At 35.2% G+C, this 24,192-nt stretch overlaps 1 protein-coding gene and 1 pseudogene across 21 annotated transcripts in view; both read left to right on the top strand.

The window, feature by feature from the left end:
- Positions 1-230: 230 nt before the first annotated feature.
- On the top strand, positions 231-9,617 carry LOC101886619 (rho-associated protein kinase 2-like; annotated as a pseudogene).
- A 7,758-nt stretch (positions 9,618-17,375) lies between these two features.
- The window catches only part of tnikb (TRAF2 and NCK interacting kinase b), a 145,296-nt gene continuing 138,479 nt past the window's right edge, over positions 17,376-24,192 (top strand). For 20 of the 21 annotated variants that reach the window (XM_073940428.1, XM_068217083.2, XM_073940426.1 and 17 more), the window contains exon 1: positions 17,376-17,714. In XM_073940428.1, the coding sequence (XP_073796529.1) occupies positions 17,658-17,714 (57 nt within the window). In that variant the 5' untranslated portion in view covers positions 17,376-17,657. 21 annotated transcript variants of the gene reach the window in all.

Genomic DNA, 24,192 nt, shown 5'->3' with positions numbered 1-24,192 from the left:
AATTGTGATTACTTAATAAAATGAAGCTTTTTTTATTGTGATGTTTTTAGAGGGGGCAATAAAAATGCAATTCTAAATCTAAAATGTAACGTATGCTGATATTATTTTCATTTGTCATGGTTAAAAAAACATCTTGTGATTTGTTGTGAATGATTTACAAGAATTGATTGATAAAAGTCCAGTGTTACACAAAACTTTGATGCACATGTGGACCTGGAAAACCCTTGTTTGCATATTGACAAATGTATTCAATGTGATTTATAAAAGCAGGATCAGTTACGCATGCTTAATGTACAGTAAGGCTGAGGCATTAGGTGATTGTGGTTTTAACTAGAATCCTTACATTTTTACTTCTGTTGCAACTTGCTCATAGATATGAGCAGATATTATTTTCTTACTCTTACAGTTCTGCTCAGGCTTTTTTCTCAGATACAGAGTGGCGTTTTACATCAAGGAAAATGCAGACAAGTCCTTGAAAATGATGAGGTCAGAGTCATTTGTCTTCATGTTGACTTTTAACAGCTACCCAGTAAAGTTTTTCCAGGAAACACCACAGACCTTCGTGTTCGTTTAAGCAATTTGAGCTCCATATCATCTGATGACCTGAAGATTTTCTCCCATCTGAGGCATCTCAGTCTGACCAGAAACCAACTGCAAACAACACCTGCGGATCTGCTCGTGGGCCTGTCTAATCTTTATGTGCTTGACCTTACAGGTAATTACAGGTAATATGTGTCTTACAAAACTATGGTTACTCACTACACATTTAGTAGAATAAGGGATGTTATAGTATATTATGATCAGCAAGGCCTATTAATATATAAAAATCATCTTTTAGACCCAACTCATATTAGTCTGGCAAATACTTAAAATTGTTTACTAGTAACAGTCACTCTTGAAATAAATGTCAACAAGTGTCTAATATTATTTAGAAAAAGAACCAGTTATCTAACAAATAAGTGCTAGTAAATATTAAAAAGGTACCAGCCTACCTAAGGAATAAACACTAATTCATGCAAAAGATAACTACTAGCATAAGACACAAACACGTTTTACTGATTAAATGCTAGTCACACCATTTGAACATTCCTAAATGTTTAATCAAAGGGACAGTTCACAAAAAAGTGAATCGTCATTTAATCACCCATCACGTTCCTAACCTGTTTTGTCTTCTTCTAAAAACAAATGAAGATATTTTGAAGAAAGCTGGAAACCTGACCCAATTGACTTCCACAGTATTTTTATTCTCTACTATGGAAGACAATGTTACAGGTTTTCACCTTTGTTCAAAATATCTTCTTTACTTTTAAAGATTTGAAAGCATTTAGGGGTGAGTTAATTTTCCTTTTTTTGTGAACTGTCCCTTTATGTAACAGCAATGCAAGGAAGGGGAAAAAGTATAATTGACTGCAAAAAATATAAACTTAAATAAAATAAAGTACATTTTAAGTACAATCTTATTTTTGTACTTAATAAAATTGGCATCTATCTATCTATCTATCTATCTATCTATCTATCTATCTATCTATCTATCTATCTATCTATCTATCTATCTATCTATCTATCTATCTATCTATCTATCTATCTATCTATCTATCTATCTATCTGTCTGTCTGTCTGTCTGTCTGTCTGTCTGTCTGTCTGTCTGTCTGTCTGTCTGTCTGTCTGTCTGTCTGTCTGTCTGTCTGTGTCTATTGCTTTTTTTTTAAGGAAAAACTGTAAATGGCAATAGTTAGCCGAAAAAAGATTCTTTAATAACCTTGTTTATTTATAATATTATGCGTCGCGCTTATCAACAATAATTTGTCGGTACACCTGGGTTTGTCGGCAATCTCCAGAGTTTAGACTTCAAAAATAACCAGCTGGAGGAACTGACTCCTGGAGCTCTGGTGTCTCTGTCAAAACTCGAGGCCCTTTACCTAGAAAACAATAGACTCAAATCCCTGGACCCGTTAGTTTTCATCGGTAACCCAAACCTTCAGCAGGTGTTTATGAGCGGGAACCGTCTGGAAAGTCTTCCTGCTGGACTCTTCCTTTAACAGAAAGAGCTTGTTTTCCTCAACCTTAGAAACAACACTCTGCTGAATTTGCCCTCAGGTAGCCTATGTTCTGTGGTTGTTTGTATGCGTTATTGTCTGGTAATCCATGGCACTGTGACTCTGCTTTGGCGTATCTGTGGCATTGGCTGCGTTTGCACTGAAGAGAATTTTTCATGATGATAAATTTACTTGTCAAACATCTGAACACATGAAGGGCAGAAGCATTTCTGAAATTGCTGCCACAGAGCTTGGGATCAAGGAGAACACTAGTCTATAAAGGAATAATGATTATTAGTGGTTTCACAAAGGGCAGCCCAGGTCTAGGCCTTGTTTAATTATTTAAGCAGATTTTTAGACATTATTTAGAAAAAAAAAAAAACATTATCGTTGTGCATCTTGAGAGAAATATATAAAACTGATGTAGGCTATTTTAAGATACCTCTCAGCAAGTTTTAATTTAGACAACTTAAACATGCACTTTAGTCTTGGACAAGGCTAAAGCTTTGTTAGTGAAACCTGGGGCAAATATTAGATCAGTTTCTACAATATAGCAAGTTAAAAAAGATTAAACATGTAAATAAAAAATGAGAAAAAATATTAGAATTATATAATTTAAATTCAAATTAGAGAAAACATTTATTGTTTATATTTATAACAAATTCAGCTAAATCATTTTGTTGGAATAGTTTCAATTAGCATGTTGTACTGATCTCTGCGTTATTGGAGTAAGCCAGATTTCCACAAATATTGCATTCTATAGGAAACTTAATCATTTAAAGCAATGTATTTTCTGAGAAATCTGTCAGGTTGTACTCATTATGGGTATTGTATAAGCTATAGTATTATAAAATGCTAGTTTAGGTCATTAAATGTGAAATAAGTGATCAAATCAAGTTTGGAGGATGGTGACAGTATTAACGTTGTAAATGAAAATAAATTTAAAGAATGTCTGATTTTGGTCAGCAGAGGACTCTAAACTCTGGTCAATGTCATTTACTGTAAAGACACACCCTGTTGAAAAATTGGATTATTTTAAACCTATGACCTATTTTTGAACAAAATTAATTTATTTTTGGGGTTGCACTGTGATCCTAAAATAGAGCTTAATGTGAAATTCTCTTTTCACATTTAATTTGGCAAAATATACACAGTACTACCCATTAAACGCAGCCTTGGAACAATAATTTGTACTTTAAAAAAAGCCCTGGTTTGGGATTAGGCATGGGCCGGTAAAAGATAAAAAACTAATAATGTTAAATGACTAAAACTACTAGTACTTCACGTAAATAGTATAAAATAGTATAAATAGTAAAATGTAAACCTGACTGAGAAAATATTCTTGACTGGCTGTTTTTCAACACTTGTATTTCACAGGATGCACCAGCCCATGTTGTAGTCAGTTAGTTATGTACTCGTGTAAATAAGGATGACAAAAAATACAGACCTGTTCATTAGACCTTGAAGCCTAATATTTCTGCTGCTGTAATGTTGATGTTAACTAACCAAAATAAAGAAAGTTAAACTTGATTTTAAGTATAACATCATTTAAATGGCCATAACTTGTTGCTAGTTGTATTTTATTAGTGCTGTCAAATGCATAATCACATAAAAAAATTAAGTTTGTATTTACATAATATATTTTTGTGGAGTGTATATATTCATTTAGCGTACAGTATATACGTACACAAAGAAATGTATATATTTGAGAAAATGTTCATTTATATCTTTATATGAAATATTTATTTCTACCTCAAATTATAAATAAATATAAATAATGATGTACATGTTATGAAGATGCAAATTTTAATTTTGGGTTTGATTAATTGCTTGACACAACTGTTTTTGTGTATGTATATGTTCATACTTAAAATGTCATTTAATATTCCATTTATAATTTTTTTAATATTTTAACTTGATTATTTACATTCTGTAATTGATAGCATTAAAAGTTCTTTAATAACAGTATTCAAATTATGAAATAAATATTTAAATGATTAAATAAAGTCTGTGTTCAATATCACATTGCTTATTATTTAATTTAGCTGGGTTGCTGCAACTAAAATTAATTATTGTTAAATTTCACTGGTATTGATTACTGAAATATATTGTGACTTCTCTGTTCACCACTCTATCTCTCTGTCCACATAGCTGTGCTGTGCATTCCAAGATGAAAAGTACCTTTATTTGGTGATGGAGTTCATGCCAGGTGGAGAACTGGTGACTCTGACCAGCAATGACATTTCAGAGGAATGGGCTCAATTCTGTACGGCAGAAGTGGTGCTGGCACTCGACGCCATCCATTCTCTGGGCTTCATCCACAGAGACATCAAACCAGACAACATGCTGCTGGACCGCAATGGACACCTCAAACTCGCAGACTTTGGCACATGTACGAAGATGGACTCGGTGTGTGATAAGTGCATTTGAAGTGTCTTTTAAGGGGGTTTGATTCTAACGAAAATGTTTCTCTCCTTTTTTTTTAATAATCTAATTGAACAATATTTTGCTTAGTGTGCTTTTGTGCTGATACCTTGGCTAGTTTAGGCCTGACATGGATTGATAGATATGACCACTAGGTGACACCACTACTGTAGGTGACAGCAAGTCTCTTTCTCCTTGTCAAAAATAGTAGGCTGCTATCTAAATCGGTACTTCATTTTAGTTCTAAGTTGTGTCTTGACAATATTAAAATAGAATAGAGGAAGTGAGAATGAAATTCAGGCTACTGCATTGACGTTGTTGTCACTGTCATGTTGACCTGTCGTCATCAGGCCTCATAGGATAGTAAATGAATTAATTCCACACTTCAGTAATTGATAATTCTGGTACTTTTTGCCTCCTGATTCATTCAATCGTTTTCCTTTGGCTTAGTCCCTTTATTAGTCAGGGGTCGCCACAGCGGATTGAACTGCCAACTTATCCAGCATATGTTTTACACAGCGGATGCCCTTCCAACTGCAACCCACTACTGGGAAAAACTTATTACACACTCCTTCAAACATACACCCCTGCTGAAAAATCCAGCTGGAGATGACCAGCTAAAACCAGCTTGACCAGCCTAGCAGGCTGGGAGCCCAGCCAAAACCAGCTATGTCCAGCTTAAACCAGGCTGGTCAAGCTGGTTTTAGCTGGATTTAGCTGGTCATTTTTCAGCCTGACCAGCTAAGACCAGGCTGGAAATGGCTGGAAACCAGCCTGGAAGTGGCCAAAACCCCTCTAAAACCAGCCTGGTTGACCAGCTAAAACCAGCCAACCAGCCTAGGCTGGTTTAAGCTGGATTTTTTAGCAGGGACTATGGCCACTATGGCCAATTTGATTTATTCAATTCACCTGTAATGCATGTGTTTGGACATGGGGAGAACAAGCAAACTCCACAGAAAAATTCCAACTGGCACAGCCGACCAGCGACCTTGTTACTGTGAGGTGACAGTGCTAACCACTGAGCCTCAGTGTTGCCCATTGCATCTTAATTTCTACTACTAATTCGGATGTACAAGGTCACATGCTGTTTTTCATAAACTGTATACAAGGGAAGTGTGGGATTTTGAATTTATTCTGTTTTGATAAGTGATTCAATGAACATTTATTCAAACAATTGATTCAAAATGGCTGACTCATTTAGAAACGAACCAATTAGTGACTGTCTTTGTTGATGATTTATTTAAAACATATTGAAGTTCAACACACACACGCACACACACAAACTCTTGCTCTAAGATGCACATTTTCTGCTTCAGCTTTTTGGGGTATTTTCTGTTGATCTGTTGAACAGAACTCGCTTTATTGTGTTTTAATGGATGTTCAGGAAAGCCTGCTTGTGCTAACTAGCTTGTATTATTTCACAAAATCCTACACATTTTAAATTTTGTTTGTTTTTCTCAATTGAATGAAGCTCTCTGCAATGCCAGCTCACAATACAAGTACATTTTTATTGAAAACGATAAATATCATACACCAGTAGTTGGTGTGTTTACATGTACTGTACATGACCGAGAATGAGAGAGTTTCTTTTAGATTTTGTAGTGTGGAGATTTACAATTATCACCTCACACATTGCAGCAGATTTGTTTAAACAATCATTAACGTACGTTACAGAAGTCCTCCATTCGGTGATGATAGATGTCAGTGCTGCCATCTTGTGGCTAGATTGTACAGTGCAGTCCTTGAATTGAATGAAAATGAATTGTGTAAATAATTTAAATTTTAAACATACTTGTATTTCAGCTACATTAACTCATCCAGTAATGTTTATATCCATGTGTCTACATGTGTGTTTAGACTGGTATGGTAAGCTGTGACGCTGCTGTTGGGACACCTGATTACATTTCTCCAGAGGTTTTAATGTCTCAAGGATGGACTGGTTATTACGGTCGCGAGTGAGACTGGTGGTCTGTTGGTGTTTTTATTTATGAGCTTCTAGTGGGTGAGTAGTGTCAGCTTCATATGCATCTCTTGTCATTTTAGTTCAGTGTTCTGATCATTAAATTTATTTATTCGTCTGTCACTCTGAGCAGGCGACACTCCATTTTATTCCGAGTCTCTGGTGGGCACATATGGAAAGATCATGGATCACAAGAACAGCTTAACTTTCCCAGATGATATTGAAATGTCAAAGGATGCCAAAGACCTCATCTGTGCCTTTCTGAGTAGCAGGTGGGACTGAGAAAAGTAAAGATTTGATTTGAGTTTTTTTTTAAGTTCGACTCTTAGTCTCTTAAAATATCCTTACTTGTTTGTTTTTAGCTGGTAACATGTATTTTTGTCAATTTGAAATTAACTTTACTGTAAAAAAAAAAAAAAAGCTAATTTTCAGGACAATTTATTACACACATGATGAGATTTCTTTTGTAGTTTGGAGTTTATAACCTGGGTTTGACATTAGCTTTTTTGATCACCAGCCACAGTGGCTAGGAGTTTTCCAACATTACTAGCCACTCGCCATTTTCACTAGCCACAATTTTAATGTTGGAAAAATATATTTTATATTCATAAATTTGAATTTGACATGCTAACTTTATTGATTTAAACTTTGTGTCCACATGCCTCCTTGTTCATTTAAAATTTTTGTGTGTTGTTTATGACCTAGCTTGCTCAATGAGCATGAGTACATGGGATGTAATTTTTATAGTGTCGCAATGTAATTCATTTTATTTTATTTTTATTAATAGTTTATTTCACATGAGTTTTTAGGGCTCGACACTAAGGATTTGCTAAGTTTTTCTCTGGCTGCACCGAACTAATTATTTCTTTGAAACACATTTTAAAAAATGTGTAAAGCAAACAAAATAAAGCTATATGCATACACTTTTTATTCACAGTTGATACTTAAAAACAATATTCTCATATACTGTAAATACATGTATCACAGCCAAAGTGGCTAGTGAGAGTGGCTGTCTAACCCGCGACAGCTGAAATCTACCCGCATTTGGCGAGTGTTAATGTCAAGCCCTGTTTATAACGTATTTAATGTAATCACAGGGTACCTTAGATCTGTTATTATTGTTATGTAATTTTCCCTATTTTGTAAATGTTTGTGGTCAGTAGGATTTTGTTTTTTTGCTTAATGATTTTAGAAAATCGTTGCACTTTTTTCCAAAATGGCAATCTTAAGGAATATTTCTTAAACACCAAATCATATATTTTTAAATTTAATTTAAGGAGAACATACAAGTCTATATTAATTTTGTGCTTTTAAAAGCTCTTCATAAAATAAGTCTTTCATAAAACTTTCATGTCCTACTGCTTTTACTAGACACTTACTAGCGTAATAAACCCTTACTTGTTTGTTTTTAGAGGTTGGCTGGTAGTGAAATTAATTAATTATTTTTTTCAATTTGAAATTAGCTTTACTGTAAAAAAAGTAAATTTTCTGGACAATTATTTACACATTTTGATTTCTTTTGTAGTTTATAACATATATAATGTAAATACAGAGTACCTAAGATTTGTTATCGCTGAAAACAGTAAAGTTTTCTTGCCATAAATTACAAGGCACAGAAATAAAGGAGATTAATTTAGCAGCTTCAGTGAGAAAAATGTGCAGTTTTTGCTCAGTTTATTCTCAGCTAATGTGATGGAAAAAACATATTTTGCCTCTGTAGCCAGAATATAATGATCCATTTCCCCAAACACAAATGTTGGCTATAAAAAATAAATAATCTTTATTAAACCATTCAAGATATTCAATGATTTTTTTCTCATAATTTTGCAGCCCTGTATAATTGACACACAGTTTTGTACAACCCAGTGTTGTTGTTGTTTACACTATGTAGTGTTCTGATTGATTGGATTAGTAAATAATGTGTATATTTGACAAAATACAACAATTTCAATATAATCTTAGCCTGATTACTACAGATACCTAAAACATAAATAAATAGTTTTATCAGTGAAAAAAAACGTTTTATCAGTGTTATTATATGAAATGTTCCCTATTTTTTAAGGTTTATGGTCAATAAGATTTTTTTTCTTTAATGGTATATACATAATAGATTACAAATATTTAGTTAAACTTGGTACAACTTTAAAAATGTTATTATATTAAAAGATGTTAAAGTAACATCAAAATATTTGTTGTCTTGACTTTTTGTCATTACATTTTTTACAGTGCAGCTAAAACGTTTTTTTTTTTTCTATTCTTTAGCGGATAAATAGCTTTTTTGAATTGCCTGAAAAACCACCACTTGCCAGTCTGAAGTGTGTGTGTGTGTGTGTGTGTGTGTGTGTGTGTGTGTGTGTGTGTGTGTGTGTGTGTGTACATGTGTTTTCTTGGTATATGCACAGCTGTCATGTTCCCTACAGACTGTGGTCTGTGAGTTACAGCTGAGCAACAGTCGCTCATACTATCTCCTGACCTTTGACTTGCCTTTAACATCACACCATTGAGGCTTCACATGACACACACTCATCAATTATAAAACTATAAAACCTGACCAGTGAATTTTGATGTCTCTTTGTACAGATTAGGAATATTGTAGTTCATTACCAAAGTAATGTTTAGTGCTATTTTAGAATTGAGTTATTGGTTAAATGTGGCCAGAGGGATGTATTGTGCAGTGAGATTATTCTGTTTAAAAATAGTGATTTAATACTTATGTAAACCCCTGGAAGAATATATTTTCCCAGGTGCAACATTTTTCCCAGTATGATTTAGGTTCTCACTGGGGTCATTCAAAGTTTAAAATACAACTACTGTTGGTGTTGAAAATAAATTCAATTTTATGGAAAAATTCAATCCAATTTTATCAGAATTAAAAATATTTCAGTATTTTAAAGCATTTTTAGTAAGTTTTTATTTTTTTAATGGTTTAAAATGGTTTTAGTTTAATAATAATAGTTTAACTGATAAAACATCTGACATTAATTTATTCCCTCAATATTGTAAAGTTACTTTTTCAAAAGAATGCGACTGGAAAATGATGCATAAAGGAACAGTCCAAAAATGAAAGTTATGTCATCATTTACTGATCCGTTACTTGTTCCAGAGGCGGCACTGCATCAAGAATCAACAATCTATAAGCGACATCACCACATGGGCTCAGGACTACTTTGGCAAAGCCTTGTCAAGTACCACAATAGGTAGTTACATCCACAAATGCCACTTAAAACTGTACTGTGTCAAAAGGAAGCCCTATGTTAACAATGTCCAGAAGCGCTGTCGACTTTTCTGGGCTCGTTCCAAACCTATTTGAGCTTTTTGTTGTAAGGCGGCACTGCATCAAGGATCGTCATTCATCTACTGTATAAGCTATATCGCCACATGGGGTCAGGACAACTTTGGCAAAGCTTTGTGAAGTTACACAATACGTAGTTACATCCACAAATGCCACTTAAAACTGTACTGTGCCAAATGGAAGCCCTATGTTCACAGTGTCCAAAAGCGCTGTTGACTTTTCTGGGCTCGTTCCAAACCTGTTTGAGTTTTTTGTTGTGAGGCGGCACTACATCAAGAATCGCAATTTATTCATAAGCAATATAACCACATGGGCTCAGAGCTACTTTGGCAAAGCTTTGTGAAGTTCTACAATACGTAGTTACATCCACAAATGCCACTTAAATCTGTACTGTGCCAAATGGAAGCCCTACGTTAACAAGGTCCTGAAGCATCATGGACTTCTCTGGGCTTAATCCAATCCTGTTTAAGTTTATTTGTTGTGAGGTGGAACTGCATCAGAAATTATCATTCATCTTCTGTATAAGCGTTATCACCACATGGGCTCAGGACTCCTTTGGCAAAGCTTTGTGAAGTAACACACTACTTAGTTACATCCACAAATGCCAGTTAAAACTAGTGTGCCAAATGGAAGCCCTATGTTAACAGTGTTCAGAAGCACTGTCGACTTTTCTGGGCTCGTCCCAAACCTGTTTGAGTTTTTTGTTGTGAGGCAGCACTATATCAAGGATCATCATTCATATACAAGTGATATCACCACATGGGCTCAGGACTACTTTTGCAAAGCTTTGTCAATTACCACAATACATAGTTACATCCACAAATGCCACTTAAAACTGTACTGTGCCAAATAACAGCCCTATGTTAACAGTGTCCAGAAACACCATTGACTTCTCTGGGCTCGTTCCAAACCTGTTTGAGTTTTTTTTGTGAGGCGGAACTACATTAAGGATTGTCATTCATCTATAATGCCTAGTTCACACTAGAGGATTTTAAGCCTGATTTGAGCCCGATTTGGAAGTTAACGAGCTCGCCAACAGATCGGGCTGTGATCGGGAAGAAATCTGCGGGTGCACGGCGCTCGCCGCTCTTTATGTGTGAACTACTGAACAACGCATCAACGAGGCTCGCTGACGCGTCGCCGACACCTCGCAGACAGAAATCCAACATTTAGCATGCTAAATATTCCAGAGCAGTCGGCCGACTCAACCCCAGCTGAATGCCTGTGTGCTCTGGAGCTCAGCAGAAACATCTGTGATTGGTCAGAATGGGCATCAACGCATTTGCTTCATTCTGTGTTAACACAGACATAAGAGTAGGCTATATTAACAGTGGAACTAGAATTCTGTAGCTATTAGAATTACCATTCTGCTCATTCTGACCGTTCTCATATAAAACGCCATATTGTCACAACATATTTACATTCATAGCTATTATTGAGATATTAAAATTAAGCTTTGAATGTCTGGCATCATATTTAATGACATCATTACCCTAAAAATATAATCTTTTTTGGTAATACAGCCTATAAATATGTAGTTAAGATACTAGAACATGCAAAGGTCTTGGCTTTCATTTTCACTTTCAAACAGGAGCTATTTCATGGCACAGAATATGCTGTTTTGAAAGATATCTGAAGTAAACTGATGTTTTTGCCATCAGAAAGTTTTGTTTATGTTAGCAGGAAGTTGCTAGGCAAAAAAATGCACACATATTTAAAGTCACAGCGAAAAGTATCAGACATGCATGCAGTCATTTTGACCAATATGGTAATTTAAGGCAGAAATGCTCAGTTCTTTACTGTTTTGTAATAAAAAAAATAACAATGTCAGAAAGAAATACACTGATAGTTAGAAAACTGCAGGGTGAGTTATACAATTACAAAAATGTAAAACTCTCTGTGTATCTATCCACTCGAACCTTGCAGATGAGTGATTAATCCGCTGATGCATCAGCTGATTTGACAATGTTTTTAAATGCTTTCTCCAAAGCTTGAAACGCTGTCAGTGATGTAATCAGCACACAAGCAGCCAATAGTGTTCAGCTTTTTCTGACGACTCCTCCCTCAAAATTTCATTGGCTGTGGTTTGGTAGCTTGAATGAGCTGATGGGGGATGAGTTGTTGTCAGATCATGTAGTGTGTGAACCCCCTCTTGTGGATCATTCACAGAGTGTTGCGTAATGTGAACACCACAGAGATTAAAAGACACAAAGTCAAGTCATGTAGTGTGAACGGCACAGCGATCTGCTGATGTTTAAAATCCTGTAGTGTGAACTAGGCTTAAGCGTATCACCACATGGGCTCAGGACTACTTTGGCAAAGCCTTGCCAAGTACCACAATATATAGTTACCTCCACAAATCCCACTTAAAACTGTACTGTGCCAAATGACAGCCCTATGTTAACAATGTCCAGAAACACTGTCAACTTCTCTGGGCTTGTTCCAAACCTGTTTCAGTTTTTTATTGTTAGGCGGCACTGCATGAATTGTCATTCATCTATAAGCGATATATCCACATGGGCTCAGAACTACTTAGGCAAAGCTTTGTCAAATACCACAATACATAGTTACATCTTTACACCAATGCCACTTAAAATTGTACTGTGGCAAATGGAACCCCTATGTTAACAGTGTCCAGAAGCACTAGGCTCGTTCCAAAACTGTTTGAGTTTTTTTGTTCTGTTGAACACAAAAGTTATTTTGCAGAAATTGGGGGGGGGGGATGTAACTATTGACTTTCATAGCAGGAAAAAGAAATATATAAAAGTCAACAGTTACAGGCTTCCAACATTAAAACAACTCAGAACAAAAAAATGTATTGGAACTATCCCTTTGACTATGTGTTTCACTCTTAATAAACACCTCAGGATATATGCCTGTCAGATGCTGTCCTTCTAGTAAACTCTTCAATGACATGCACTAATGTGAAGGATTTTTTTTTCAGCTAACGCTATTAGCCATCTCATTGTCCATTAGACAGGAGGAAAGAAGGATCACCCTTTTCCTCAAATCTTCAGAGACAATCTAAACAATAGTGGCAGTAAATCTGCTCTGAAGGCATGAAATGTGATCAGGCTAAAGCCACACATACAAAGGATTTTATCATAAAGACAGGCTGTTGCACTAACTGCTGCAATAGTGTTCACCGCACTGTCAGCACAAAACACTTTCACAGGCTATGCTAATGCTAGCAGAATCCCAGAAAGAACCCAATCAGGTTTTCAAGTACACAAAGATGGCCTGTTTTTACAAGCAAAAGTCACTGAGGAACAAAGCGGTCTTCTGGCAAAGAGGAATGAGAGAAATGTAGCACAGTCTGTGCTGATAAGATGAATGATTACGCAAGGGAAGCTTCACACCGGCTCAGCGCTTGACAGAGACTCACTCTAGGGAAACATGGATCTTTACAAACAAGATGTTGTGGGAAAAGCTTTAAAAGGCCACGGAGTGAGATTTTGATGCTTATATATTCTTACAAGACACATTGCACCGTTAAAAATAAGTGTTTGGCTGAAATTTTTAAGTTGAGTCAAATTAACCTACAAGCAGGGTACAAATTATACATTGACGACCGCAAGGGTCAACTTTTTCCGTAATGTTAAATTTTGTAAAACATCCATCAGTGAACCAAATGTATGTATTTCATTGATTGATTGATTGATTCATTCATTCTTTCATTTTCTTTTCTGCTTAGTCCCTTTAATAATCTGGGGTCGCCACAGTGGAATGAACCACCTGTATTTATTTAAATTTCATCTAATTTATTAATAATGTATAAAAATGTATTTACGTTTTCAGTATTTTGTTGAATATTTTGTGTATTCTGACCTATAGTATCCGATTAGCTACTTCTGAGGTTACTTTAAGTCAAACTATACATATAATTTGACTTTACTTTTAAGCTGTATGTAGTACAGTAGTCTTATAGTACTATATAGTCTTGTGTTTTGTGAACAGTTACGTTTTCTATTGGTGCTCTAGATCAGGGGGTCCCTAATTTTTTAGCCCGCAACCCCCAAAATGACAATGCCAGTGACTCGCATCCCCCAATATCCTCTAAGGTGGTTATAGATACAGAAACCTTGCATGCATTGTTTAATTTTTTAAATGTATGTCAGTGCTGTAGATGGGCCAGAAAGTTTAACCTGGTGTTTTAAAATGAATCTGCTGCATCTGACGTTATTGCTGTATCTTTAATAATTACCCGAGGGGTCGCAATCCAACAGAACTAGTAACTATAAGCTATAGGGACTATATAGTATAAAGTGACTATAAACCACAATTTTTTCTTCTCAGAAGGTTATGGATAAAATATGGCAATTCTTATGGTTTAATAAAAATAAACAGATTTTTGGAAATCACCATGCATCCCCTGGGGGGGTCCCGACCCCTACTTTGAGGACCACTGCTCTATATCTGCTGATTTTAGACTGTTGGAGTTTTTTTCATGCAGACTGATTGGTGCGATTATGTATTCACAGTGGAATGTACCATTATAGGGGTGATCAAATGTATATTTATATTATAAGTAATTTTTTTTATTTAGTTTAATTATTACTATTATTATTTAAAATATAAAGCAAAGCAAATTATTGCTTAGCATTAAAGAGCTGACCCCCCTATACATGTTGTTTTGATGTCCTTCAGGGGGGATCAACCTTTAATTTAGGAGGTCAATCTCCCTCAACCCCCCTGTAGTTCGCCTGCCTTCAAGTCATTTAAGTTCAATTAAGTTAAGTTTAAAACAGCTTGAGTTAATAACGTTAGATTGAAACAAGGCTTAATTAACTTTGAAAAACATTGTCTTATCGATCATGTAGCTTTATATTTTACAGTATGTTTTTAAGAAAAATGCTGGTTACATTTTAAATATAGACTAAACATGTTTTGTAACTTTGCATAAAATGTGATGTTGAAAATTTAAATGTATTTCAACCTAGATATAACAAAATATATGTATCAAGAAAAAAATCAGAAAAAAACATTATTCAATCTCAATAGAATGGGTAGACATCCAAAGCATTTTATATATGTTGTATATTTGTATGTTAAATATGTTTTGTGTACAACTGTCTAAATTGTGAAAGTGTTTCTATGTTGTATCTATTTTATTAGGATGTATAGTGTATACGGCAGCAAGGTGGTGCAGTGGGTAGCACAATCACCTTACTGCAAGAAGGTCGCTGGTTTGAGCCTTGGCTGTGTCAGTTGGGATTTCTGTGTGGAATTTGCATTTGTTCTCCCTGTGTTCGTTTGGGATTCCTCAAGGTGCTTTGGTTTTCCCCACTGTCCAAAGACATGCGGTACAGGTGAATTAGGGAAGCTACAGTGTGTGTAATGTATGTGTGTGAATGACTGTGTAGAGATGTTTCCCAGTGATGAGTTGTGGCTGGAAGGGCATCCGCTGCTGGATTAGTTGGTGGTTCATTCCTTTGTGGCGACCCCGAATTAATAAAGGGGCTAAGCTGAAAAGGACTTGAATGAATGAATTTAGCATTTTGGATATGACTAAATGATTCCAGACACCCACCACTAGATGGCGAACTATTCACTCTAGTACATGATGCCATTCATTAGGACAGACAGACAGACAGACGGAGATAGATAGATAGATAGATAGATAGATAGATAGATAGATAGATAGATAGATAGATAGATAGATAGATAGATAGATAGATAGATAGATAGATAGATAGATAGATAGATAGATAGATAGATAGATAGATAGATAGATAGATAGATAGATAGATAGATAGATGTAGTCTCTCAGTGATGAAAAATAGATAGTTCACCCTTTACTTGTTTCAAACATAGACTGTAAAATATAGGTTTTAAACCTTTATGATTTACCAGTGACTTCCATAGGTCTTTTGTTTCCTATTGATGTCAATGGTTACAGATTTTTAGCTTTTTTAAAAAAAAAACTTATTTTCTGTTCTGTTCTGACTCACAAAGGTTTAACCAGTTAAGGGTAAGTAAATTGGAGTAATTTTTTGGGTAAACTATCCCTTTAATCACTTCCAAACCAACTGTAGTTATGTGATAGAGCTGAGGTAATGAAACTGAATGGGGGTGAGAGGATGTTTTCCACCAAGGCGACTGCGAGAGGAAGGTGTTTTGGTGGAGGAGGTGTTTTATAATTCGCTCTGCTTACATAAAGGGAAGGTGAGAGGAAGAGTGCTCTTTGTGGCTCTCCTGTCTGAAATGTGGCTTCCTGTTTCTGAATGCCTTTTCACATTAATAAGCAGCTCAGCACATGCACACAGTCACAACAACAACAGTAATAGCAACAAACTGTGATGAAAGTAGTACAGAAGTCAGAGTCACATTTCCAGACATGTGGTGTATTAAGTGGCTTCACATTTTGATGCTTGGTGGTTAATCTGTTTCTGTATTAGATAGAGTTTGTTTTTATTTTAGTCATTAGCAAGTTATGATTTATTATTAAACTTGCAGTTACTTAAATGACACTGTAAATTACATAGTGGTGTTAACTGGGTGTGTTAGTTAGAAAAAAATATTTTTTAAACACTATAAAAGAAACAGGATAGGATAATCAAAAGGGTTATTTGCCTAGTTGTCCTTATTTATAGGTGGATAGATAGATAGATAGATAGATAGATAGATAGATAGATAGATAGATAGATAGATAGATAGATAGATAGATAGATAGATAGATAGATAGATAGATAGATAGATAGATAGATAGATAGATAGGTGGAATAACTCATGACAATGAAATAAATATGTAAATATGTGAATTTAATATGTAAATTAACAAATGGATGGATAGTTACTAATATGCAAATGAAACAAAATATAAATGATATGTAAATAGTGATCTATGTGACATAACAATATGACAATTAAGTGATGGATAGATATATAGATGGAATGAATTACTCATATGTAAATGAAATAAACAAAAATATAAACTTATATGTAAATAAAGTGATAAATTTGTGAATATAATGTGTAAATTAAGTGAAAAACACCTCTTTCAAGCACGAACGGTTGTATTATTAGTAATAATGCTGCTTTTTTGAGTGATGTTTTTATTTTAGAAACCAGTATACGTGTTTTATTATTAAAATATAATTGTGTGAAATAATGTTAGCTGCACTTATGGGTTAATTTAAGCATTTGATGATCTTATAGAGAAAAAAAAGCTGCTGTAAATTAAGTGATAGACAGACAGTCAGACAGACAGTCAGACAGACAGACAGACAGACAGACAGACAGACAGACAGACAGACAGACAGACAGACAGACAGACAGATAGATAGATAGATAGATAGATAGATAGATAGATAGATAGATAGATAGATAGATAGATAGATAGATAGATAGATAGATAGATAGATAGATATGTAAATAAAACAAAATATAAATCATAAATATATAAAGTCATAAATATGTCAATCTAATATGTAAATTAACGATAGATAGATATATAGACAGACAGACAGATAGATATATAGATGAACTTTTATGAGTGCCTACTATTGATGACTACATTAGTGTAAAAAACGTATAAAATGTCCCTGTTAGACTGTATACATTGAAAGTGTCTGTAATCTAGTGAGGATTGGCCCCACCCCCGTCACCCTGACCACGCCCTAGAAACCCCGGTGATTGACACGCCTTCACCGCGCCGAGCCCTGATTCACACACGTTCGTTCACTTGCGCGCTGGTGCTTCGGACTCGTGCACGGTCGGCCAGCAGATCATCGGTACCAGCACGAGATGTCTCCCTCACACGCGTCCATATAGCGGCGAATTCGGTTTTACAGCCCGGGAATCGCGAAGAAAGGCGACTTCGCACCATCCGGGAGCTTCATCTGGCGCGATTGAAGTCTGCCCAAGCCCGCTCGCTGTATCGCTCGAATCAGCGTCTGGATTCATGAGATTTCGGACATTTTATTGTTGAATATCAGCGATAATCATGGCGAGCGACTCTCCCGCGAGGAGTCTGGATGAGATCGACCTGTCTGCTCTGCGGGTGAGTGGAGAGAAACAGTGTAGTGACTTACAATGGGTGAAATATGTTCAGCATCTCGCCATTAATGATGGAGGGGAAATATGGGAGCTGATATTCATGCACCTGACCGAGAAAAAAACACCTCGTTCAAGCACGAACGGTGGTATTATTAGTAATAATGCCACTTTTTTGAGTGATATGTGTTTATTTTAGAAACTAGTATACGTGTTTTACTATTACAAACACAATTGTGTGAAATAATGTGACCGAAAGCTGCACTTATGGGTTCATTTAAGCATTTGATGATCTACTAGAGAAAGAAAAGCTGCTGTTATTAAATAATAATGCACAATTCGTGTGGATTTCCTGGTTATGCGGCATGGATGTGTGAATAATAATAGGCTAGCCAATAAAACTGACTAGTCGGTAAACATTAATCATTATTAGTCGTTAATTTTTATTTGTGTGTGACCAGCACGGTTGTATTGATTTAGCTAATTTTGTCAAATCTCAAACCGTGTAGCATAAGCAGCTTTTTCCGCATTGTGTGTGAATAATAGCTGAATGTTTTACACTGAATGTGTCTGCTATTCATCCGACTGAAATGCCCTATGCTGGATGAGGCCTGTGTGCATTGCAGACAAGTTCACTTCTCTTCCCCGCCATTATATGATAATGAATGTAATATATCAAGATGCTTGAGTGGCACACATGTGCAGATATTGTGTTGAGTTTGCTGCTTGTGTGTCTGTCTTTTGTTCGCTCTGTTTGAGATCATTTCTCTGTGACATACATTCTCTAGCTGGCTGGACTGAGGGGTTTGTGTGTGTGTGTGCTGCTCTGGATAGGCGCTTTAACTGATCTGGATGCTGAATTTCTTGTTTTTGGGTTGCTCCCATTGATGGATATTTTAGTTCCCATTTTCCATCAAGCGGAAAAATCACTGGTGCTTAAAACCTGCTGGAATCAAACTAGAAAGCTTGTGTACAAGTGTGAGGTACGACACAAAGGTCAGTTTTCTTAATTTGACACAATGTAAAACATTATTATGTAAAAATGTCTACATTTTTCAGTAGTGTAGTGAGGTAGTGTGGGAAACATGGCTCACACCAAAGTTACTTTTCAAGATCTTGATATTTCTGCAATTCATATGACTGGCTGATGGATAGATAGATAGGTGGATAGAATTTCTCCTATGGAAATGAAATATGAACTAATATGTAAATATGTGAATATAATATGTTAATTAAATGATGGAAGGATAGATAGATGCAGTTTTAGTGACTATTGTTAATGACCATATTAGTGTATAAAATGTCCCACCTATCAGCCTGTATATTGCAAGTGTAAATGCAACTAAATATAAATCATGAATGTGTAAATAAAGTGATAAATATGTTCATATAATATGTAAATTAAGTGATAGATAGATAGATAGATAGATAGTTAGTTAGGTGGAATAACTCATGTAAATGAAATATGGAAATATGTTACTTTAATATGTAAAATAACTAATAGATGGATAAATGGATGGATAGTTAATCATGTAAATGAAACAAAATATAAATGATATGTAAATAGTGATAAATATGTGATATAATAGTATGCCAATTAAGTGATAGATGGATATATAGATGGATAGAATTACTTATATGTAAATTAAATAAACAAAAATATAATCTTATATGTAAATAAAGTTATAAATATGCGAATATAAAATGTAAATCAAGTGATAGATAGATAGATAGATAGATAGATAGCATATGTAAATAAAACAATCTAAATTTGTTAATAAAGTGATAAATATGTAAATATAATTTGTAAGTTAAGCGATAGATAGATAGACAGACAGATGATCGATAGATAGATAGATAGTTACATATGTAAATGAAACAAATAATAAATTATGAATATGTAAATAAAGTGATAAATATGTAAATTAAGTGATAAATAGATATAATTACTCATATGTAAATAAAATAAACAAGAATATCAACTAATATGTGAATATAATATGTAAATTTAGTGACATACAGACAGATAGACAGATAGATGGATAGATAGTTACTAATATTTAAATAAAACAAAATATATGAATATAATTATAAAAATGTTAAATGTGATAAATATGTTAACATATATGTAAATTATAGATAGATAGATAGATAGATAGATAGATAGATAGATAGATAGATAGATAGATAGATAGATGGATGGATGGATAGATGGATGGATGGATGGATAGATAGATGGATAGATAGATGGATAGATAGATAGATTAAAAAGTGATAGAAAAAAATTTATATTTTTGCGAATTTAAATGACTGACTGACTTAAAAAATGAGTGAAATCTAAGTAGGGAACTTGTTAACCATCACTTGAAACTGACAGTTGTGCGAATTGTTTTTAGTTATTGAACTTGTACGTCATTTGGCAGTGGTATATGTGAAAAATGTCTATGAGGTGAAATAAAGTACAGGTTTAAAGTTTCGCATACAGATTACAAGCAAAAACTAAACTGAATTGCTCCCATTCACATGGATTTGTGCAATTACTAAGGTTCTGGTATACATGACTGGCCAGGAGTTAGCAATGTCACTTTGTAAAGAAACACAACTGTCCTGCCTGCATACAGCCCTATAGACTGAGGTAAAATTGGTTTTATATTCACGCATTCAGACTTTCTCCTTAATAATATAATTTCTGAAAGGTATTCTTTGCAAATTCTAAACATTGAAATCATATTAGCAGCCAATGACTATCAAAAGGACAACATTGTTCGTAGTCAAATAAATAGTGCTAATGTTGTTATGAAGTCATGTTTACATGTGATTTCAGAACGAGTTTTCACAGTACCGTGGTAAACGATATAGAGGGCATGTCACATATTGTCATTTTATGAATGTGTGAATATAAAACCAACTTTACCTCAGTGTCCTAGACTCCATCAGTGTTGATTTGCTGTTAAACATATGCACATCACTATAGACCGTAATATATATATATATATATATATATATATATATATATATATATATATATATATATATATAATGTCACTATACTTTGCATACTTTACTATGTAATATCACGTTCATGTATTTTCACACTGACAATAGTTTTACAATGTTGTCATTTTAGACACTCAAAGCATTCTGAAGCTACTGTATGTTTTAGGGTCTAACTTTCGTCATTCAAATCTCCCTTAAGTTTGTCACATTCTGCCATGAGTTATAAATGTGAAAATATACAACTTACTCCAGTTTCCTGTAATGCTGCAGACATGCTGCTTTTAAGTTTGCACTTTTCAACACTTATCTAAAAGGTCAAGATGTGGCAAATTGATCATCTATTGGTCAACACATTTGAACTTTGGAGCACAGTTAAATGTAAAAAGCAAATTGGTTGAGCTTGCATTTCCAGTCTTCTACTCACTTCCATTTATAAATAATATCTGAATGTAGAATGCAGATAAATAAAAAAACAGAGTATAATAAATGTTCAGTTGAGCAACATTTATTTAATGTTAATTAGTTTTTCTAAATGTTTAGTTCTTCTAATAAACCCTCAGTATCTGATTGAAATGCCCACATCTCTTAATTTACTGAACAACAGATTCATAAACTCAGTTTCATTCTTTTTCAACTATCAATTACACTTATTGGTTTGTCATAATATAGGAAAAAAGTTAATTTTATCATGCCTTTTCGGATGTTTACACATGGCAGGTCTGGTTCCAATAAAATGAACCCTGGTGTAATTGCTCTGTAACTTAGTGAAGTTCATTTGAATAAGTTTAAATGCTGTCAATTCTTGGTGTGCACCAAGTAAACCAACAGAGACCTTTTAAAAGACAAATCTACAATCACTTTAGAACCAACTGTGGTGTTATTTGATTGAGATATAAATGAAAAATGGACCAAATTAACCAAAAACAAGAGAAGGCATTACTTTTAAAAGGACAGACTGCTCAAGTAGGTCCTATCCCTGTTTTTCTTATGGTAACTTTGATGTTCCCCATTGCAAATTCATCAGATTTTCATTTGTAAAAGAAGTACAAAAAATGAAGATGAATAATATAGAAAAATAATTTGAACATTGTCAAATTTTAAAAGATGGTATCGGATCGGTTTATGGTATCAAATACTTCTTGAAACCGATGCCAGAATTTTTCGAGTATTTCCGATACTAGTATCGGTATCGAAACAACTCCATTGATAAACAGCGTTGCGTGTAGAAGTTCTCAGACAATACAAATATAGTCGCACCATCATTTTTTTATTTTTGATATGCCTGAAAGCCATGTTTTTTGTTTTGTATGTTTTTGGTTCACTGTTTAAAGTGACAGTGTGAACACTTAGCGAACTATTCTTGATGTATAACTAGAGAACTCAACAACATGTTTGAACAAACCAAAAATACCTTCATGATGCTAATATATATTTTAAAATTCAAACCTAAATTTTTGGATGCGTTATGTAGTTCATCTACACATCACTAATTTCTTTAAAGCCTGGCTCCTTTTGGAGTAATTCTAGTTTGAGCGTTTTCTTTTAGATGTTTTTCTTTTGACTGAGCACTGGACGCTTGGGAGGCATTCACACAGAATGCGTTTTTCCCTTCCAATGCGCTACTTTTCCATTGTTTTTCATGTAAACTTATGTAAACTTGACAGGTGACCATTATGTGACTATTATATAAATACCTCCCACATGATCACTGTTTTTAGGAAGTTGTGTCAGTTTAAAAAAATAAATGTGACTATATTTGTATTATTCAACAAGTAGTTAATAATAAAAAAAATTCTATATTTTTCACAGCTAATTTTCATAATTTTCTAATAGATAAGTCTGAAGCACATTGTCAATGAATTCTGTCAATTTATACAGAAGTATACACAACAGTTTCTACAGATACACATTTGGATATCGGTTCAGTACTTGCTATCACCCGATACCCTGAGCTCAGATATTGGTTCAGCACTTGCTATCCCCTGATACCCTGAGCTCAGGTATCAGTTCAATACTCATTATCGGCCGATACCCTGAGCTCAGGTATCAGTTTAGTACTTGCTTATGCCCGATACCCTGAACTCTGGTATTGGTTCAGTACTCGCTATTGGCTGATACTCTAAGCTCAGGTATCGGTTCTGTACTTGCTATCGCCTGATACCCTGACCTTAGGCATTGGTTCAGTACTTGCTATCCCCTGATACCCTGAGCTCAGGTATCAGTTCAATACTCCTTATCGGCCGATACCCTGAGCTCAGGTATCAGTTTAGTACTTGCTATTGCCCGATACCCTGAACTCTGGTATTGGTTCAGTACTCGCTATTGGCTGATACTCTAAGCTCAGGTATCGGTTCTGTACTTGCTATCGCCTGATACCCTGACCTTAGGCATTGGTTCAGTACTTGCTATCCCCTGATACCCTAAGCTCAGGTATCGGCTCAATACTCTGTATCAACCGATACCCTGAGCTCAGGTATTGGTTCAGTACTTGCTATCGCCCGATACCTTCAGCTCAGGTATTTTTTCAGTACTCACTATTGGCTGATACCCTGAGCTCAGGTATTGGTTCAGTACTTGCTATCGGCTGATACCCTCAGCTCAGGTATTGGTTCAGCACTCACTATTGGCCGATATCCTCAGCTCAGGTATTTTTTTAGTACTTACTATTGGCCGATACCCTGAGCTCAGGTATCGGTTCAGTACTTGCTATCGCCCGATACCCTCAGCTCAGGTATTGGTTCAGCACTCACTATTGGCGATACCCTCAGCTTAGGTATTGATTCAGCACTCACTATTAGCCGATACCCTGAGCTCAGATATCGGTTCAGTACTTGCTATTGCTCGATACCATCAGCTCAGGTATTGGTTCAGTACTCACTATTGGCCAATACCCTGAGCTCAGGTATTGGTTCAGTACTGGCTATCGGCCTATCAGTTTAGTACTCGCATCAGTTTAGTACTCGCTATCGTCCGATACCCTGAGCTCAGTTATCGGTTCAGTACTTCCTATCGGCTGATACCCTGAGCTCAGGTGTTGGTTCAGTACTCTCTGATGGCCAATACCCTGAGCTCAGATGTCATATCGGGAGAGAAAAATGGCTATAAGTATCCCTACTTATCAATATCAGTTCCAAAGCAGTGGCTCAATCAGAACAACTTAAAAGGCAATGCAAGCATTTATATCTTCTATTTAAAGAAGAAACTGGCATGACAGCTGTTTTATTTACGTTTTTAGACACAAAGATGTGTTCCTAATCCAAAGAATATATATATCTCTCCAATGGCGTGCTCCTGCTGTGGGGTTGTGTCAGATCCGTCGAGAGAAATGACAGACCCTGATTGTAGGCATGTTAGTTATGCAACATGATCTTACCTGCGCTGCTTGAGTCGCGTCTGGACATGATTTGTCAGGTAATCAGTTGACTGTGGGAAGCAGAAAGGGGTTTCTCTTTGTATTGTAATTGGGATTGCAGCAAGCCTGCAACTGT

The sequence above is a fragment of the Danio rerio genome, chromosome 24 (genome assembly GCF_049306965.1).
Source record: "Danio rerio strain Tuebingen ecotype United States chromosome 24, GRCz12tu, whole genome shotgun sequence".
NCBI classification, from domain to species: Eukaryota; Metazoa; Chordata; class Actinopteri; order Cypriniformes; family Danionidae; genus Danio; species Danio rerio.
This window is presented reverse-complemented; position numbering and strand designations above follow the sequence as displayed.